The 19,817-nt window shown below is 43.0% G+C and overlaps 1 protein-coding gene across 12 annotated transcripts in view; it reads right to left on the reverse strand.

The window, feature by feature from the left end:
• The window catches only part of arhgap23a (Rho GTPase activating protein 23a), a 77,032-nt gene that overhangs the window by 17,135 nt on the left and 40,080 nt on the right, over positions 1-19,817 (reverse strand). For 8 of the 12 annotated variants that reach the window (XM_042504899.1, XM_042504895.1, XM_042504896.1 and 5 more), the window contains exons 2-7: positions 12,838-13,041; positions 7,542-7,566; positions 7,063-7,155; positions 6,222-6,300; positions 4,555-4,615; positions 1,399-3,025 (exon numbers count right to left, since the gene is read on the reverse strand). In XM_042504899.1, coding sequence (XP_042360833.1) covers positions 1,399-3,025; positions 4,555-4,615; positions 6,222-6,300; positions 7,063-7,155; positions 7,542-7,566; positions 12,838-13,041 — 2,089 coding nt within the window. The other 4 variants (XM_042504897.1, XM_042504891.1, XM_042504900.1 and 1 more) reach the window with 4 other exon arrangements.

The raw sequence follows: 19,817 nt of genomic DNA on the forward strand, positions 1-19,817 counted from the left end.
AGCTGGCTAAAAACAAATTACCAAAGCCACCAACTACCAACTTGACTTCACAAGATTGCTGCCATCTTTGTTTGGGGGAAAGGGGTGTGTATTCTCTGGTCTGTACACTGCAAACTCTTACGTGAGCTTCATTTTTTTTCTTCTTTTTTGGTTAATTTCAAAACCTTGAGTTAAATACTGATAGCAGAACTAGACTAATATGAAGTCCTTTCTGGTGATTTCAAGGCAAGATATGAAAGAGAACTTGCCCCTTTTAGCCTTGAGTCACACAGAACTCCTGCAGACCAAACAACCCATAGAACTGGCTGTTGAATATCCAAATGTGTACCACTATCTGATCAAACGTAGAAGTACATATATTCTGGTTTATCATTTTTAGCTAATCAGTAAATAGCTGATTTGACTTGGAGGAGCAGGGTCTGTTTTGATTGACAGACACTCCCCGTCTGTGTTTACATGAGTCCTCTTGATTCCTAAATTCTAGTATGGTACAAAACTGGAGACTTGCAGACTTGCTTCAAAAACACACCAAGCATCAGCAAAGTGCAGCTGCTGCAATAAATACATACACAGGTATGACTGTAGGTGCGTGCGTGTGTGTGTGTGTGTGTGTGTGTGTGTGTGTGTGTGTGTGTGTGTGTGTGTGTATGTATACACACACACACACACACACACACACACACACACACATACACACTGTACATACTGTGAATATGTATGGATTTATTTGCAGCCCACACTTCACCACTGCTTGGTGTGTTTTTGGTTTTGCACAGCCACTAAAAGTGATCCACGGGTTGACTGAGAATACAGTAACTGACTGAAAGATCAGAAAGACAGAAACAAAAAGAAAAAGATTACAGGCCGACATACTACAGGAGTCATAGTAAATCTTCATCACTACCTTGCTCACACAAAAACAAAAACACACACACACATTCAGGAAGTCGAGACTCCACCTCATTTCCTCAGCATGGTGACGTGACCTACGAGACCAGGGGCAGGCAGCGGGATTAGGGAACTCCCTTCAGGTATGATATAATCAAACTACTAATACAGTCTGCAAGACTCTGGGAAGTACCAGTATTACCTAATGCTAACACTCACAGACAAACACACACACTATCACAATGAGTGGAGAAGAGCCTGGAGCCTCAATGGAAGGACGAGAAGGAAATTAAGGAAATGCAAAAATTCCCCCAAACTCATAACACTGTCTGAATTATAGCCTCTGCATTTCCTTTCCGTTAAGTTTTCATTAAGATCCAATAAACACTCAGTGTGGATTCATAACTTATAATGGCAGCGATGAAATCTCAAGGTCAGCTAGAGTTTTGGTGAGGGGATTCAGGAGTGAGAGGAGGGACACGGGATGAAGCTCAAACATTTGTTGCTTACCTATGAAGGGGATGGAGGCCAGGGAGTCATCCTCAATGGGGAGGGGGGCGAGGTTGCCGTTTGGTTTTCGTGGGGCTACATCTCCCGTGGAACCAGGAGCCGAGTCCTGCGGATCGGGAGAAAACAAAGAGGGTTCTAGCCCGTCCAAGGGCAGCGCGTAGTGGGGGTGTCGCATACCGTGGGCGTTCCTCCGCCCGGTGGGAGGTTTCTGTCTCAGCACCACTTCCTGGGTCTGTGCCACCACCTCCGCCTGCCCCTCTACTGACCCTCGTTCCCTCTCGTGGTTTGTCGGCCTGTATGCCCTGTCCTGGGATTCAGGAGTGGCAGAAGCGAGGGGGGACGAGGCAGAGGCGGTGAGGGGTGCTGTCGTGCCCTCTGGGGGACTGGTCTTAGGCGTGTTCCAGTTCATGTGAGGGCCAGAGTACGAAGGGTCCCTGAAAGAGTGCGCTTGCTGCATGATGCGGCCCGTCTTGCGGTAAAAAGAGGGGCTGTAGCTGCGGTAGCCCACCGGCTGGTCGTCCATGCTCTGCCCAGGGGGAAGCCGTCTGCTTTGGGGAGCGGCCTGCTGGGGCTGCGGCTGGGAGTGGGCCGGGCTGTGAGTCTGAGCGTGGTGTTTAGAATGTGACTGTGTGTGTCGGGACATTGGAGGAGCTTGTGCAGCACCGTGAAGGCTCCCTTGCCTTGGGTAGGCGTCAGTCCTAGGGGGCGGTTTGGGAGCCTGGTGCCATGGAGGCCGCTCAAACCGAGGCGAGACCAGTCCAGCTGCTGCTCGGTCCAGCATCTCTAACGAGCGGCCGTGGCGATCGTACTGGGCCAGCAGGTTTTCAGAGCGTGTTCGGGTATAGTTATTGGAAGGGTGACCCCTTCCTGGCCCCCCCTCCCAGTCTCCATAGGACCAGTAGGGCTCTCCCTGGGGTCCTGGTCCTGACTGCTGTAGTAACAGCAGAGTGTCCTGGGAGGCGCTGTGCGGCCAGCCGCCCGCCCTCTGCTGCTGCCTCCTTGAGTCAATGAGCCGGTCCTGAGAGTAGCTGCGGTGGCGCGTCTGCATGTTGCGTGCCGGGCGCTCAGGCAGCTGGTTGTAGTACCAGTCAGAGAGGGCCTGCTGGCAGCGCTCGTTGCGGCTGTGGCTGAGCTGGGGCAGGGGGGGACTGGTCCATGCTGAGCTGGACTTGCGTGGCTGAGCCTGAGAGGAGCTGGCAGCGTGGTGGTTAGGGTAGTGGACTTGCAGCGGGCTGGACAAAGGGCCTCCTGATGAGGAAGAGGAGGAGTAGGAGCGCCCCCTGGTCTGGCCCTGAGGCTGCTGGCCGGTCATACCATACTGGATCTCCTCTGTGCGGTGGGCCGGGCTGCTGTGTCCCACGCCGCCTGGCTCTCCTGCACGCCCTTCCTGCCAGCTGGCGGGGCTGCCTACAGCAGAACGGTTGTCCAGAGGTGAAGAGGGGCTGGAAGAGCCTGCCCAGCGACTCCAGTTATCCAGTTGGTTCTGGCCCATGGGGGCAGACGGAGGGGCTCCAGCAGGGGGCGTGGCCTTGGTGTGCGGGTAACAGATGGGAGGCGGCGGTGGGAGGTACTCAGCTCCTCCTGTGTAGGGTTCGTTGCCTGTCAGGTAAGCATCCTGGGAGTATGCCTGGGAGAGGGAGGGAAGACGGAGGAGTTAGATAAGACATGACGGGAGGAACGCATAAAGAAACGGTGAGTGTGCGCGGAGATGATGATTTAAATCATGTGCTCTTACTGTAAATAAGTTTGGCAAAAACACACGCCACAACCATAAGTCTCTAAGGCAACTTCATGCCACTGTACGTTACACAACAAGCCTTTAAGTAGAACTCGGCTCAACCCCTTCGCCACGGTTTGTCCCCGGGGCCTCAGCACTCAACACAAACACATGCTAGCTAACAAACTGCATAAACTGCCTTCAGCAAAAGCCACAACACTCACTCAAACAGCAGCAAGTGTCTCGAGCTATGTTGCACATACAGGATATAGATCCACACTGCTACACCTTAAGGCTGTCTATTATACACATACACAAGTGTATAATTACTTTATTAATAAGTCACACTGTCGCATTTTAAGACATTAATTACAACCTTGACTTGACTTCATAACACCGGAAGAACAAAAACATGCTAGCTAACAATCTCATGACTGAGTAAAGCCAGATCACACAGACAAGTTTTTCAAGGTTTACCTACAGCGGCCAACAGATCCAGAATCTTTCCTCAGTGTGTGTGTTAAGCTTTCAGTCACCAAAAAAAAAGACCCAGAGGAGGAATAACAGAGGGCGAGGGCAAGAGACTGATCCTCACCAAAACTCGTGCTGCTAAAACTTGATGCTCTTCTCCAAGAAACATTCAATCTTTTGCTTTTTAAAATAGTACTTTCGCGTGACTGTTCTATCTGTTGAGCTCCTTGTTTTCTCCTCAGTCGGATCCTTCCAAACTCCCTCTCTCCTCCCTCTCATTCTCTGCCTTACTCCACCCTGTGGGAGTGTGGAAGGAGGCGCAGCACTGGTGATGTCATGCGAGGAATGCAGCAGATACAGGCGTAGCAGTGAGGGGAGGAGTGTGAGGACAGAGGAGTGGGTTTATAATGTTAAGAGATGGCAGTTGTACGTAAATGACGAGCAAAGTTTTGGGCTCTTTCAGCAGGATGTTTCTGCATGTGTGAGAAGGATCACTTCAGTCTGGTGCTATCTGGTTGACATGTTGCTCCGGGTTAATGGGAGGGGCGAGGGATGATGCATGTCTGATCATGTGAGCAATCCATGGAGCGACAAAAATGTGTTGTACAGTACATGGGTGTGCGAATGAGCACGGAGCTGTTTTTTGTGGGTTTTTTGAAGCGTCAGCTTCAACCGTCAGGATAGCAGTTGCTTTAATAAATGCGTGTTGTAATCTAAACACAGAGCAGAGAGGCTCTGAGTCACTCTGCAGCCATTCTGACAAAATCTCTACATTCTTCGACAATGACAGTGTGAATGCTGGTTGAACTCTGCAAACAGAATATATAATTTCATGCTCTATCCTGAAATAATCGAAATGGTACAAATACCTGCCAGTTTGCTTGCCGAGTCATGTATCTAAGTGTGTGGTGCATGATACTTGTGGGTTAGTTTGTTAAGAAAAGGTGCATGAGAAACAACATACTCACACTTACCAACTGAAGCACGTCTTCATCTTTTGGCATAATGGAGAGCTCCAACACACTTTCACTGCAAGACATGCACAGGGGAGGGAGAAGAGGGGAGGACAGGAAGAATGAAGACAAACAACACATCTAACATCCTGATCTGGTGTGAGTGTGAGATACAAAAATAGAAAAATATCCATCACCAAATCCTGTATTGAAGGGACAGTTCGCCTCAAAATACATATAGTATTTTCCTTTTACCTGTAGTGCTATTTATCAATCTAAATTGTTTTGGTTTGAGCTGCTGAGTGTCATAGAGATGTCTGCCTTCTCTTAAATACAATGTGCCAAAAAATTTTTGTAAAACTCAACAGCAATGTTTCTTTCCAGAAGTCATGACCTGGTTACTAACGATAATCCAGAACTTGTTACGAGCAGTTTCAAGTAGGAACTATTTACCTACTGTGGAACTGCACCCACCAACGCTATCACTGTGCAGAAGGAAGCATGCATCTACTGCTAGCTCACTTAGTCAACTCAGCTGACTAACATTACAGCTCAGCTAAGGAGGATGCCATTAATGATTACATCTTGTGCTGTCACAAGCACGAGCCTCTCACCCATGAATAGATGAACATTTTCTTCTGCGTGGTAATACCGTTGGTGTAGTTTAGTAGAAGGAAAATAGTTCCAACATGAATCCACTCACAAAAAGGTCTGTGGATTATCTTGAGTACCCAGGTCATGATTTTTTGGAAAGAGACATTGCTGAATTTATCTGCAACTCACAACAAAACAATCTAGATTGATAAATAGACTACAGATATGAGAAAAGTGTCCCTATAATCTACTGACTAATTTATAGAAAAGTCTATGTAAACTTAATATAAAAAAACTTCAGTTTTGCCGAATGTTGACACCAGCTGTGGATGCACAGATCTGATCCGCTGACTCTGTATCAGGATTTAGATTGGTCGGTTGTTAGCCACATGCAACCTATTTACATCAAATACACTTTTCATCATCATTGCCATCAAAAAATTCAAAGTTTCTGCTCTCATTTACATTTAGTGCAACAGCAATCCCTGGCGTCATGTTACCTAATATAAAAATATTCTAATGAGCTCCATGCTGTAAGGTACACAGCTTTAAATTTGGAAAAAATTCTGATATCAGCTGAGGAATTGATATGAACTGACAGCCCGGGTTCAGGTAAATCAATGGCTATCAGTTGAGAAAAAGAAATATTGTAAATCCCTTAAACCAGCCAGCTGTGCTGTAGCTGATCCTGGATTGTGGAGCTGGGGTCCAAAAGAAGGTCAGTAGTTAATATGAACACTAACATGAGATTTCAGAACCTAACCAAAGCATTTGGTCAAAAAGACAACTAAGAAAGGGTTGCTAGGGTGAAATAGTTTCACCAAATAAGACCTAACTTGTGTCAAAACATGAGTCCAGTGTATGTGTCACCTTTTCAAACCCCTAATTTTCCTTCTGTAGAACCACAATGTCTCTGTGAGTGTGTAGAGTACACTGCTTCAGGCTACTCTTTTTTTAGAGGCAGACAAAACCAATACAAGCGACCATGTGTATGTCATCTCTATGGTAAACTCAAAAAGAAAAGTAAACAGATGGCTTGCTAAATCAATATGCCGGCGGCTCAAAGCGCTGACAGCAGGAGGTCTTACCTGTTCTGAATGAGGGCAATCACCTGCGAGTACGTCTTTCCTAGAACGCTCTCTCCGTTCACTTTCACCAACCGATCCCCTGTGAGACACAGTCGTGTTAGCATGTTATATCCAGCACATTTGAAGGTTACACAGGTCTGTGTATTGACCTCTGACCCGCAAGTAGGTGTAAGCTAAGCCTGGAGCTTTGAGGAAAAAAGTTGTATTTAAATGTCTTTTAAAAATCAATTTTCAGTATCTTTATTTACAGTCCAAAATATCTCTCTAAGTCACCTGTAATTTGTCCCCAGAATGCAAAGATGTCAGCACACCTCATCATTTTGTGAACTAACGCCCGAGAACAGACGTTAATGAACTAGGTGTTCAAAGTCTGTAGGAATTCCTGATGACTTCATGCAAGCTGAAACACATACTAAGTACTCAGAGTGTGCTTGCATGTGTTTGTACTAGTATGTAACTTTCTGTATGTGACAGCATGCACACCGGATTACTGGTTTGGTCTGTCAGAGCTGCTGGGAGTGGACGGCTGTCCTGCTAAAGCAGCAAGACACGACAGGAAAACTTCAATAGATCTGTCACATTCAGATGGACTTAAACATTGGAGTTGTCAGACTGGTAGCTGCATTATATTAACCAAAGACATTCAAAACAAATGTGGCTTTAGTCAAGGAAAAATAATATCTTTATGTAATCTCGTGCTAATGAATAAAAGTCTGTTTTTGTTCAAAGCTTACACCCACTTCTTCTCTGAATCTACAGCATCACGTGACCAGAACTCTCTCCAGCAGATTTCCAATGCAAATCAGGATGTTCACACTTCTGCACCACATGTTCCTTTTACCTGTGCACAAACCCGCTTGGTGGGCTGGACCTTTTTCTCTCACACTCTTCACAAATATGGTGTCCATCGGCTCCAGTCGACCTTTCTGATACCCTGCATGACAAAAGGACAGATGAGAAGAGATGCAGAGATTAGAGATTGTACCTGCTGAATTATAAAAATGCATAGCTCTTGTAAACTTTTTTTTTAAATAATGCTTTACATTACTCCTGGTATTTAAAGATGACATTATTTGATTGACACTTCTGACTTCTTGTTTATGACTGTCATGGCTGGGGAATTATACAAATACTTTGTGCAGCAGCTGGATTTTACCACATCAGATGCAGTGCTGCATGTTGTCCTGTAGGGGGTGCAGATAAGCTGCACAGTAGAGATGACGGGGGAGTAGAAGAGATCCCAGTTCATTACATCATCCTCATCCCATTGGACAAGGTGTTAATGTGCTGCCTGATGAAAAAGAGATAGAGAGCACTTACCCTTTCCATTACCGTTCTCCTCATCCTGCAAACAACAGAGACAGAGGCAGAATTACTGCTCCAATTCAAGCCAGATTTATTCAAGGAGGACATTGAAAAACAACCAGTGCAGACAATGGCTTTACAGAGAAACTTAAAACACAATGAAATCATTAAAAAAGGGTACATTTGGGAAATACAACACTATATGTAAAGCTGAAATGGGGAAAAAAATGGGATATGAATACAACCAAAGATGAGTGGTTGCATATTTAGTAAACACAACAGTCAACAACATCCTCATATACTTTGAGAGAACACTGTAAGATGAATAGATTCTTTATGACACACAGCATCCTCATGTGTTTTTGCTTCATCCTGAAATTATACAGTTTAGGGGGAAATGTTCATATAGTTATTATCAAATTTTTTGGTTATGATATCCCTAGGTCACATACAGTGCTGTTCTTTGGCAATATGACAGGGGGTACTGTGTTAAGAGAAGGCAGATATCTACTGAAAATCTTGTTGGCAGCTTGTAAAAAGGCTATTACACAGAGATGGTATAAGGCAGAACCCTAAACACTAGATAGATGGCTGTAAATTGTGAATGAAATATATACGATATGGGGCTCTTAACTCATAGGCTAAGACATCTAAAAGAGCGATGTAAACAGAGACTGACAATGCTTACATTCTGACGACAAACTGAAAGCAAAAACCACTGAAAAAGTCATGGAAATGAAAAGGTTTTGTGAGACAGGATAAGGCAGATCATTCCATTTTTTGTTTCTTTCGTTTTCACTTATATACACACTAAATATTGCTGGGTTATAAATGGACCCAGTAAGAAAAATGGGTTGTTTTATCCCTGTATTAGTGTTATTTTTTGATTATTTAACTAAACTAAAATATTTTCAATTTGACTGGTGTTAGATACAACAAGCTCGCCTTAAACTTGTCATAAATGTCTTGTTAGTTGTACAAAAGTATGCAAAGGATACTCATTTATATATAAGTTAACACTCTGTCACAAATAATGACATATCGGTTTAAAAGAGCTTGATGAGATTACAACACTGCAACCATAACACATTTTATTAAAGGTAAATTACTCTACACTAATGTGAAAAAATAAACGCAAAATCGGGTCAAAACAAGACGTTGCCTTGTGACCTGAGTAAAAAGAATCCAGCACTGTGTTGGTGACCCAGTGTTTTTAGTCTGTATGTATGCCATGTTTCTGTAACGGAAAAACAACTGAAATGAAGTACTAAATAAAAACAATTTTCATAGAGCATTATGGGAACTCAAACTTTGAGTGGTGATCGATGGCAGAGTTCTGACAGCGTGGGGTCAACTTTTCCACACACACGAAGAGAGTTAAAACAGTCAAGACGTCTTGAAATTTTGAAAGTATTGAAAGCATGTAAGACTCCTGATCTCCAAAGGACACAAAAGGCTTCATTTTTGCTATTGATGTAAAATGGAAAAAGCTGCAACTAATGACAGAAGATTCAAAAAAGACATGCAGAGGCCTCTCCACAAATGGACTACATAACAAGAAACATGTTTGCTTTTTTCTATGCTCAGAATTGGTCTTACTCTCATTAAATTGGGGGGGCTTTTTGGGCCCTTCAGCATTTGATAATCAGGCAAAAACAAAGTCTATCAAAGTTTCAGACATGTTGATTTGGGCTAATCTAACTCCTCATATAGGAGCTGAAGGGTTTTACTTTAACATAAGCAGAAGTGCCGATGCTCCAGATTTAAACACTAACGTCAACGCAATACAGTTATAACCTCAATCTTTTTTTTGTCACAGAAAGCAGAATTTGACCTGATCTCAACCCTGACATGACAACAGCTGTGAGCTGAGTCAACTTCCCTGATCAACCTTTTTCACAATAAAAATGCCCAGCATATCTACCAGGTCACAAGTCCAATACAAATGTATACAATATGTGACTAGAGTAGGGAAGACTTGATATCCACACCTCCATAAACTCCCGACCAAAGGAGAAGTTAAAAGTATCTTTAATGTCATGTTAACCTGCAGTGAGTCATTTTACCAGCTTCCTAAAATGCCGACGACTTCCCTGGCATCTCTAGCCAAACCTCCCGAGACAGACCTGTTTGCTTTTATGAGCTTTTAATATTGGAGTGCAGCTCTGACACAGATTTTCAGGTTAGACTGTCTGCAGGTGCTCAGCGTGACGTCCTGCGTCATTGACTGAAGCAAACACACAGAGGTGTCAGCAGTGAGGATGCTGGTGGTGAGATTTGATAGCTGCAGTTTGTCTGATCATGTCCACACACACACACACACACACACACACACACACACACACACACACACACACTCACATTCACACATACTAAGCTGAGTGGACAGTTTGGGGTTAGGGGCACGGTGGGCTGACTGCTGCCTGGCTTTATGCTACGCTGAGTGGGCTCATTCCTGGCTCTGCAGACAATGGTGGGGGGTTTAGAGGCAGAGAAAGGAGGGCTGCCGACCCCAGAATGGAGCTCCGAGCTGGGGATGCTCGACAACTGAGCAGTCCGAGTTTGAACGCATCCCGGACAGAGGAGAAAGTGAGAAGTGGGCACAAGTTTTTGGGTTTAACCCAAAAACTTGTGCCCACATTTGTACAGATACCTGACACACATAATTGAGATAATAGCAAGATTGGGAGGTTTTATATTTATAATGCCAATTCTGCTTGTTAAAAGACCCAAAAAAAAGGTTATGAATTTCATTATATGACTTCACGTCATTTACTGAGAAATTCATCAAGAAATTGTAACACTGAAAAGCTCCCTGAAGCCAAATATAGAAAATATATTCCATGTACGTCACAATTACACAAATACCTTTTTTTCTCCAAACGTTTTTCTTCATCAGCAGGGTAATATTATTATCTCCCATTTTGCAGATGCAAAGTCCAGAAGTTGTAAACATATTATTCATCTTTATGTACGCTCCACTATGTTGTCATAAACATGTACATTTAAGTATTTGGCAGAAGTTTTTGTCCGGAGCGATGCACAAATGAAGAAGAATCATAAAGCCACTGTAGATCGGGCAGAGGGTGTGTCTTAGTGCCACAGGGGTGTAATTTATGAGGGGGACAAAGGTCCTCTGCACATCTTACAGTCCGAAAACCAACATTACATATAAAAAACATACATTTTGAAATCATCATCTGTGAGTGGTTTAATGGCGTTTAAAAAACAATAAATGTTTGCATTCTTTGTTGCACCTTTATATGAAAGAGTTCATTTTACTCCTCACTTCACAACTTTTACTATCATCTATTACCTCAAGTGAAAGTAACTTTAAAAGTAAAAGTAATTTCTGACTATGTCAGCTTTGTATTTCAAAGCCTCTAGACTATTTTTATAATAAAAACATATTTGTTTTTCATATTGCTTTGAGGTGTAGGGCAGACATCCAAGCACAATTAGTGCAAATTTGACCTACATTCAAGCAACAGGTGAGAAATTACACGAGAGTGCGTTCAGAGTAACATTTTCCGAGATGGGAAGTTGTTCTTCTGACTTTGGTGTGTTTATGAGCTTTAAGTCGTAATGTGGAACCAACACCAATGCTACAAAGAAAATGTGTTGCATTTTTTTGCTCAGAGCATTAAAAATGAAGTTGTTGATAACTGTTTGAAGCTTTATATTACTGTGATTGTGATAAGTGATTTGGTCCCAGACTCGTTGTACCAGTACAGCCCCTTAAACTGCTGAAATAAGTGTTTTACCTGACTAATGCCAATAAATCATTTTTCTAACTAACAGTTACAGCATAATAATATATTACAAATTGCACATAAGCAAAAAAAAGACATATAATTTGGAAATTAATAAAAAGCGTATTATCATCAAGTGAACATTTACTTTTGCCCCCCATGTCTCTGCATATATGACGTAAGCTCTGCAACTTGAGAGCCAAATTTTTTACTAACCAACCCTACCAGGTAGGGGGTACCTAAAAAACTAAAGCCTTTTTGAGGATTTGTGCTTGTACTACCTGTGTTCCCTGCCTCAATCTTTGAAACCAAAATCAAGCCCCAGAAGCACTACAATGCCCAGCATCAAACTGCACCTGACAAAAGGTTACAGGTTCATGCAGTAAGGCAAACGTACCGAATTTTAGGATTTTGCAGATTATTAGAGCGGTCTTCTGGCTATTTTCAAAGACACAGAGGAGTTCTGCTGGGGCCTCCCAGGAGAAGGATCCTGGTTTTAGATAATATAATCAAAGCCTCTTGAAGACTTTCAGGACCTGCAGACACCACGAAATGAGTGCCTAATTGGGTCATGCACCCGTTAGGCCTCTGATAATTGGACACTATGAGGGTAATTTGGGAGACTTCCACGAAGGCTCTCCAGATAAGAACGGGCGGCACTATGGGTCTGATTGTCCCAAAACACCATGTGACCCTCAAGCAGAGGAGACGAGGACAGAACCGGGGCCAAAGGCCAGCAGTGGGCCTATTGTCTAGCGCCGGCCTGGTACGGCCTGACTGCCAGAGAGTGGTACCAGGCTAAGACAACAGATCTCATTCAATCTGTGTTCCTATCTGCAGCTGCTGGATGGTGGGGTGGTAGAATAATAATAGAGGTCTTGTTTCAGCTGGCTCACCCCACCCCAGCCTCCATATCCCTCAATTTCACATCTGGAGCCGTTTGCCCCCACACCTCAAAGAGCTAAATAACCACTAACTGCAAAACACCAGAACAATCCGGACTTCACCAAAGACTGAAAACAAGGCCTGTGAAGTGACACTGAAAAACAATTAGGACTTTCAGTCTGTCTGGCGGGGTACGGAGGTGCTGTTTATATCCTTAAAAATGTGAAAGTTTGTTGTTCTCACCAATAAAGAACCCATGTCTTTATTTAGTCTCTAAATCATGTTCCTCCCGCCTTACTAACCGTTCACCAGGCTTGTTTTGCTCAGTTTGTTGTCTCCAAGCAGCTTGTTTTCTCTTTGTCTGTGAGTTCATTGGCTCAGCTCAACCTCACTGACCCTTGACTCCAGCATGATTGGCTTTATCTCCGCTCAAATTGGCTCTGTCCTGGGTTCAGCAAGTTAAACGCAAGGCTTTCGAGAAACCCTTTTAAATGCCAGCTAAGATGAAATGGAGACCATGTGTGCTGTAAAAATAAACATGGAGGTTAAAAAAAAAGGGACTTTGCGACTTAACACTAAATTAAAAGAAAAGAAAAACACCGGACCTGTCTGTAAAACTGTTTACATTTAGCATAATTCAACACCTTGATACTTCAAGGACCTGTAGGTCTCACCTTGAGGGTGGTGTGCAGGGCAGACTCTGGAGGGTAAACGATGAAGTGGCGTAACGTGAAACCGAAACCCTGGGAGTTTTTATGAAGGACCAGTGTCCGTGGACCCTTCCAGCCAATGCCACTCCCCTCCCTTCCCGGCCGGGTCGCCATCGGCGGCCGAGGGTTGTCACCAGATGAGGAGAGACCATCCCTCCGCCCCTTACCCTGTGGACACAGACAGAGAGATTCAGTGAGATTCAGGATGTTTTTACACATATTTCTTTATTTGATTAGAAGAAAAAAATTAAAATGGGTTCATCAAACAGCAAAGAATATATGTTGTCAGGAAATAAGGTATAGAGCAGACTATTGATGTTAACACATCCAGAACTTATGGAGATTAAATAAATACATATACAGTATCATCATTCACAAATGTTTAAAGTTGGAGTGATTCCACTGACATTTATGGGACACCACATCCGAGATCATCACATTTATAGACGCAGAAAATGTAGAAAAGTATGTCAAGAGTGTGCACAGAATGTGTTCTTAACTATAAAATATGCAGAAATTAATAATCTAATATCAGTGTTTCCCTAAATTTAATTGAGTATGTATAGTGTTTTCCCATAAATAGCACCCACACTGAAGAAATATTCCAGTTTTCCATATGCAGCACTTTATGTTTCGCTGGAAATGCACAACACGGCTCCTAAAGGACGTCAACCCCTGACTGCTGGGCTTTACATTAGCATCTTCCTCGTAGAGTCCTGAATATAGCTAAGAGTGAGGCCTGCCTCAGAACAGCAGTACATAAACACACCTAGGGGGGGTCCACGTCTAGACGGGACCAAGGAGGGAAACCCAGTTCTGACCACACTGACCTCGGTCTTATCACAGGGAGAGGAGGTCCAGAGGGAATCTAAACGAGTTTAGTGGCTCTGGAAACATCTCATTCCTGAGGTGGAGTAAATAAGCCCAGCTCACTCAGCTGACAGACACACGTGAGAACTATCACCCTCATGCTGCCCTAACGACCCACATCTGTCAGTCAAACACAATCACCTGACCAAACAGTGGCGGGAGCCAGGAGGAGGAGGAGGAGGAGGAGGAGGAGGTCAAGTCTTTTGTGGTTTGGTTATCTTGTGCGGTATGTTCACTATCAAACTTTTCTTAAGTCTGTCTGACTTAAAGGAGCACACGTAAATTTAGGAGACAGCTCAACACTATAATTATCATGTGGCATCCCAACGCATCAATCAATCAATCAATCAATCAATCAATCAATCACTGCACTGAATTCCATCTATGCTGGAGCTCACTTCAGTGACAGCACTTTGTAAAACGCTGTCACTGAATTCCATACAAGTCACTTCAAACTGCAACTGGATTTTGTGGATACATTCTCACTTGAACTGTGGCAAATTAAATACTCGTAGACATCAGCATGCATATTTAATTAATCTTCATATGTGTTACTGATGGACACTACTGTCCCACAATGCACAGAGATGGACAACTGGAGATTTTAAAAATATACTGAGAATGCTCCAGAGATTTATTAAAAACAAAAACCAGAATATTAAAACTTTAAGGGCAAAAAAATTGCTTAAAAAAGTAGTTCATTGTGGCAAAGGTGGTCTTTTCATAAAACTGGGCTGTCTATACAGTAGAATGATGCAAATACCTTTGAAACTATTGCTTTATGCACACAGTAAACTGAGAAAAAGGGCTGTGGCATTCCCTCTTGCTCAAGAGGTAGAAAACCTACAACAACCACAATGCATTGCACTGCACAGGACCAATAAATACTCCTGCTAGTGGGTGACGTAATGCGAGCTAGGTCATTTTGACACAGAAAACAATAAGGTAGCTGGCTGCTAACAAACGATCTTGAGCAGCATTTCTACAATAAGCTAAGATAAGTTTCTGAAAACATTAAAATAACAGAATCTTGGTTCATATTTGATCACCACTGCTTAGTTTTACTTTCGGTTGGTTTTGGTCTCTTTCTTGACCTGCCTCTATAGTCTTTTTGGTTGCAGTGGTGGCATACGAGAATGGATGATGTGAAACACGTCATCTGGCTGGTTTGAACTGGTAGATAAACAGGAAAATCTGGTAAAATGAGGGGAAGTTTACCACAGTTTATTTACTACCCAAATTGTTATGATACGAAGCTGGTTGAAAATCGGCAAAGTATCCCATTAAGTATCTTGTCATTTTTAAATGTAGATCTGAATCAGTAAGTGAATCTATAGAAAACTAATCTTTTGATACAATAATTTTGATAACCTATCAGTCGTTCAAGTTATTTTTTAAGCAAAAATGCCCAAAATTGACTGGTTCCAGTGTCTAAAATGTAAATATCTTCCAATTTTTTTGTCTTCTATTATAGTAAAGTAAATATATTTGGAATTTGGACTGTTTGTTGGACAAAACAAGCAATTAAAATCGTTTTCGACTCCTGATAGACAAAATGATTAGGTAATTAACCAAAAATAATTGGCAGATTCATTCATGATTTAAAAAGAAAATGCCAGAAAATGCCACTGTAGACTGACATCTGCAAGTCTGGTATCATTTCCTATTATTGTCAACGCGTAAAACTCATACATTTCTCTCATAATAACTTCCATAACAGAAAAGTATGCAGTTTATCTCTACAGCGTGTTCATAATTAGATAGGAACAAATTGCGTAAAGGATAAATGGTGAATAATCACCATTTCATAAGCGAGTAGTAATAGCTCTGCTTTATTTTCTTTAACTATGTAATTGCCACGCTGTCAATATTGTAATGTTGTCTTTTTACAAACAAATCAGAAACTGCACACATCACTGCCCTGACACAGCACCTTCTGTTTTGGTTTAATCCACCAACAACAGCTCCCGAGGAACGGGTTTAATGTGAGTCATACTGGAATTCACCCGTTCTCTACATACTGCAATGACGAAGAGCATGACGGTGTAGGAAAAGGTTGCCGCCTCAAAGCGCCTCCATCAAAACAGCTACATTTACGGCGCTCCAGGTGCAGTTTGGTGTGCATATTTTTCTTGCCAGCAAAATTCAGCCAAAATGAAACAGAGCGCTCCAGGGTTCTACATGAGATTGGTGTGAACGTGCCCTAAAGGATCCAAGTCGGGCTGATTCATGCGTTTACTGAAATATCTTTTAAACATCACATCATATCATAATAATATCACTTAACAAGCTGACCAAAAGACCAAATTCCTAAACCAGAGTGAGAATATATCCATTTTAATGTCAGTGGGTCGGTGAACATGTCAAGACTACATGCACACCCTACATTTCACCTCCTGTTGCACCTAAACACAAACAGACACTGATACACAACAAACACAGTGACACTTATGACTTGACCGGACAGTCCTGCATGTATGCGGCCACACAACTACAGGAAGTGGCCGGCTGGAGGCAGGAAGCATGGTAGCAGTGCGGGGAGGGATAACCAGATGCTCTTAGAAATATAACTCATCTGATACTCTCCATTATGGAGGCACTTCCACTCGTTCACTCCTCTTTAGCCTTCCTTTCATGTTCCACCAATCACCTCTCCTCCTTACTACCTCCCCTTCCTCTTTCACCACATGCTTTTGTGTGATGAAGATCCGGCACTAACCTTTGCAGCACATTTTCTTCCTCATCTACTTCAAACGTTCCACCCAAGTAAAAAAGCTTGAACGTTTTGGTTTCTTTCTAGAATATGTTTTGCAGATACATGTTGGAGAAAAGCATATTTTGAAGTATATATGAAGGGTATATTTTGTAGATTGAGATACATACATCTCTGCGACACTCAAAGCCTGATCTTTATCCTGGCAGTCTAAATAATGTAAGTAACCCCTGCTATTTTCCCAAAGAGCATTGAGGCCTATTATGTGGCATGAAAGCAGCATAAAGACGTGAAAGGAGGAGTGTTTGGGGTGTCAAATAAAGATAATAAAGAAAAAGAAAAGCTAAGAATGTCAAAAAAAGAGGAAATGAAAAGAAGGAAGAGACGGAGTGAATTCCTCAGAGGGAGCGGTTTGGCTCGGACAAGTCGGAGCACACTCTGTAACAGTCAGAGGAGAGGAGGGAGCACGGAGAGAGTGAATGAGAGGAGAAGGATGAGGAGGATGAAGAGGAGGAGTATCAGGCCCCAGCGAGGGACAGGCTCCAGCACGCCGGTTTCGACCACATGGCCCCTCCCGGCGCTGGGAATACCAAACCCTGTGATTACCCAAAACACACAGGGTCTGACTGGGTCTCTGAGCCAGCCCTGTTTCCCACTCGGCTGCTCTGGACCATGTGGGACATTTGTGGCTCTGCTCGGCTATTCTGTCGAGTCTGCAGTTCACCTTTCTACCCTTAAGCCAGAAAAAAATCCCCTCTTGTACCTGCCGCTGTGACGGACCAGTTTCTCTTCTACGAGTTTCACACAAACAAGAAAGATCCAAACTTGCTGACATGCCTTGTCCTCTTCTGACGCTCAGTTTAACCAACAAGGCACTTGGAAAAAATTCTGTGGTTTTTAAGTCTAAACTTGACTTCCTATGCAGGCTTAGGGTGCAGAAAAGGGAAACCTTGCTCTTGTTATGCTGAGAAAAGAAGACATTTGGTATTTCCTCCTCTCCTACTGGGAATTTATCCTTTTAACACTCTTTCTGCCCAACACGTTCTCGCCTTTTGAAGCCAATTACAATAACAAAATAAACTCTGAATGCTCTTTAGATAATAACAGAGCCTTGAGGGAGCCAATTACCACCTGAATGATGTCATTAAAGCATACTCACACAAAAAAAGCCGCCCTGAGAAACAATTGAATATGCAAAGCGGCTTGTGATGCCATACGACAGCTTCCTGCTTTGAGTGTGTGTTTAGTGGGTAAAGTGGTGTACTTTGACAACACACACAGAAGCTTCCCTGTGGATATTCCCCCTCCTGATTTCAATTAGAGAGCATAACATTAAGATGCATGAAGCCAGAATATAAGCGAGGATGTCCTGCTGACAGGATTACAGCACTTCTGTTTTGTTAGAGATGCAAATCTATATTTAAAATGTTAAGAACAAACACTGTGAGTGATAATCTTTCATAAAATCTGGTAAAAGTGGATTTTCTGTATGTAAGAGGCTTTTCTAGAACATGATGATATTCTGATAATCGTCAGTAACAGCGTACGTGTTGGTGAGCAAACACACTCCTCTCCTCACTCCATCCGGAGGTAAAGCAATACGCAGGAATGCAGCGGCCGTCAGGGGAGCTGCGCTCCTGCTAAAACCCCAGCAGGGCAGAACAATAATGCCCTTTTAAACAGCTGAGAGCTGCAACCTGTTTGAAAAGTGGAGCTTTACGCACGTTACAAATGCTGACGAGCCTTTAATCCTGATATCTGTCTGCACCCACATCCCCTGAGCTAGGCTGCCAAGAGGGAACGGGAGAGGGACGGTGATGATGCCTGGACTCACCGGCCACACGGAGGGCGCGCTGCACCACCTCTGCAGGTCTAAATGCATCCTACGTCTGACTGAAGGGATGCATGATGAGCGTATGAATATCCAGCTTTCCTCTTAAATCTTCAACCAAAGCACACAACCAGCCTTTTGAAGCAAGGATTCAAAATAAAGACGTGCACTTCAAATGCTGCACATTGCTCTGTAATTTACATAACCAGATGCTTTATGAGCCATGCATGTGAGTCGTGTGTGTGTTTGCACGCACCTCTGTGTCAATATGAATACAATTTGTGTGCTCAAAAACCAGTTCAACCCCATTGTCAGTTCAACTGGGCCAACAGGTGATGATGCAATGACGGTTGAACAGGGTATTCTACTTGAACAGCAAAACATATTGTACTTTTCCTTTGTCAAACAACGTCCTCGCTGGCAGTGATGACTGTGGAATATTTTATACATGTCGTGGTTGTTTTGCTACTCAGATTCAAACTGTGAGCCGAGAAGACGGAGGAGGAGGAGGAGGAGCTGCAGCTCTAGAATCAGTCTTACAGGATAACTTGGTGGGCAGAGGCACGTGGCATGTAGTTAGTGTGTGACATGACGTGGGTTTTAATCTGGGCTGGGACTTCTTATTCCAGTTCATTCAATTATGAATTACATGCAATCAACAACATTGAAGTTTTGATATTTATCAAGAAGGGGTATTTGGTTTGTCCCATAATTAAGGGTGAGTATTATTTAAAAAATTACAATATCAGTACCCTTACAGTGATCAATGTACTTCATTCGACACCAACTATAAGAATGGAAGCATTCAGTTGCTGAAAATACCACCAGACGCCACAGGTCTGTAGTTAAAACATTTATGTAACATCTCAGCATAGTTAACTGCCAACTTGGTCAAATACAGCATGCTCGACCTCACCACATCACAGACTATGAGTTGTAGTTGCTGTAGTAGTAGGCCAATCACAGGCCCGATTAAACCATAGCGCCTGCAGTGATTTGCTGCGAGCAAAATTATCCACATATTCATTTTTTTCTAGCTCTGGGTACATAAAAGATCCTATGACTGGAGATGTTTTGACAATAATTGGTAGCTAATAATTTTGGTTGATACCTTAAAAGTAACGGTTACCTATACCTGATACACAGCTCTAGCCATAACATAGAGAACCTGATTGACAAGTCCATTGTTTTGGCATTGAGCATACTTTTCAGACCGTATCAAAATAAACCCCATTACTCTAATAAACTTTACTTGATGATGGTCTTTACACACTGAGAACACTATTCTGTTTGTGAGGGCTGCTGTAGGTTGTAGTTGAATAAATTCACCACTGAAATTTGATTCTGCCAGTTCTGCGATCGCCAAGGAAGACTCAATGAAATGACAACAGACATCACAAACTCATGATCCAACGTAGAGATAAGAAATCTGCATGTCTGCCTCTCTGTAACAAACACACCTCTCCTTAAACAAACTGTGTACAGTTTGTGTTTGTCTCAGCTGTGTCCGTACAGCCTCTCTTCCCCCCA

The sequence above is a fragment of the Plectropomus leopardus genome, chromosome 17 (assembly GCF_008729295.1).
Source record: "Plectropomus leopardus isolate mb chromosome 17, YSFRI_Pleo_2.0, whole genome shotgun sequence".
NCBI lineage: Eukaryota > Metazoa > Chordata > Actinopteri > Perciformes > Serranidae > Plectropomus > Plectropomus leopardus.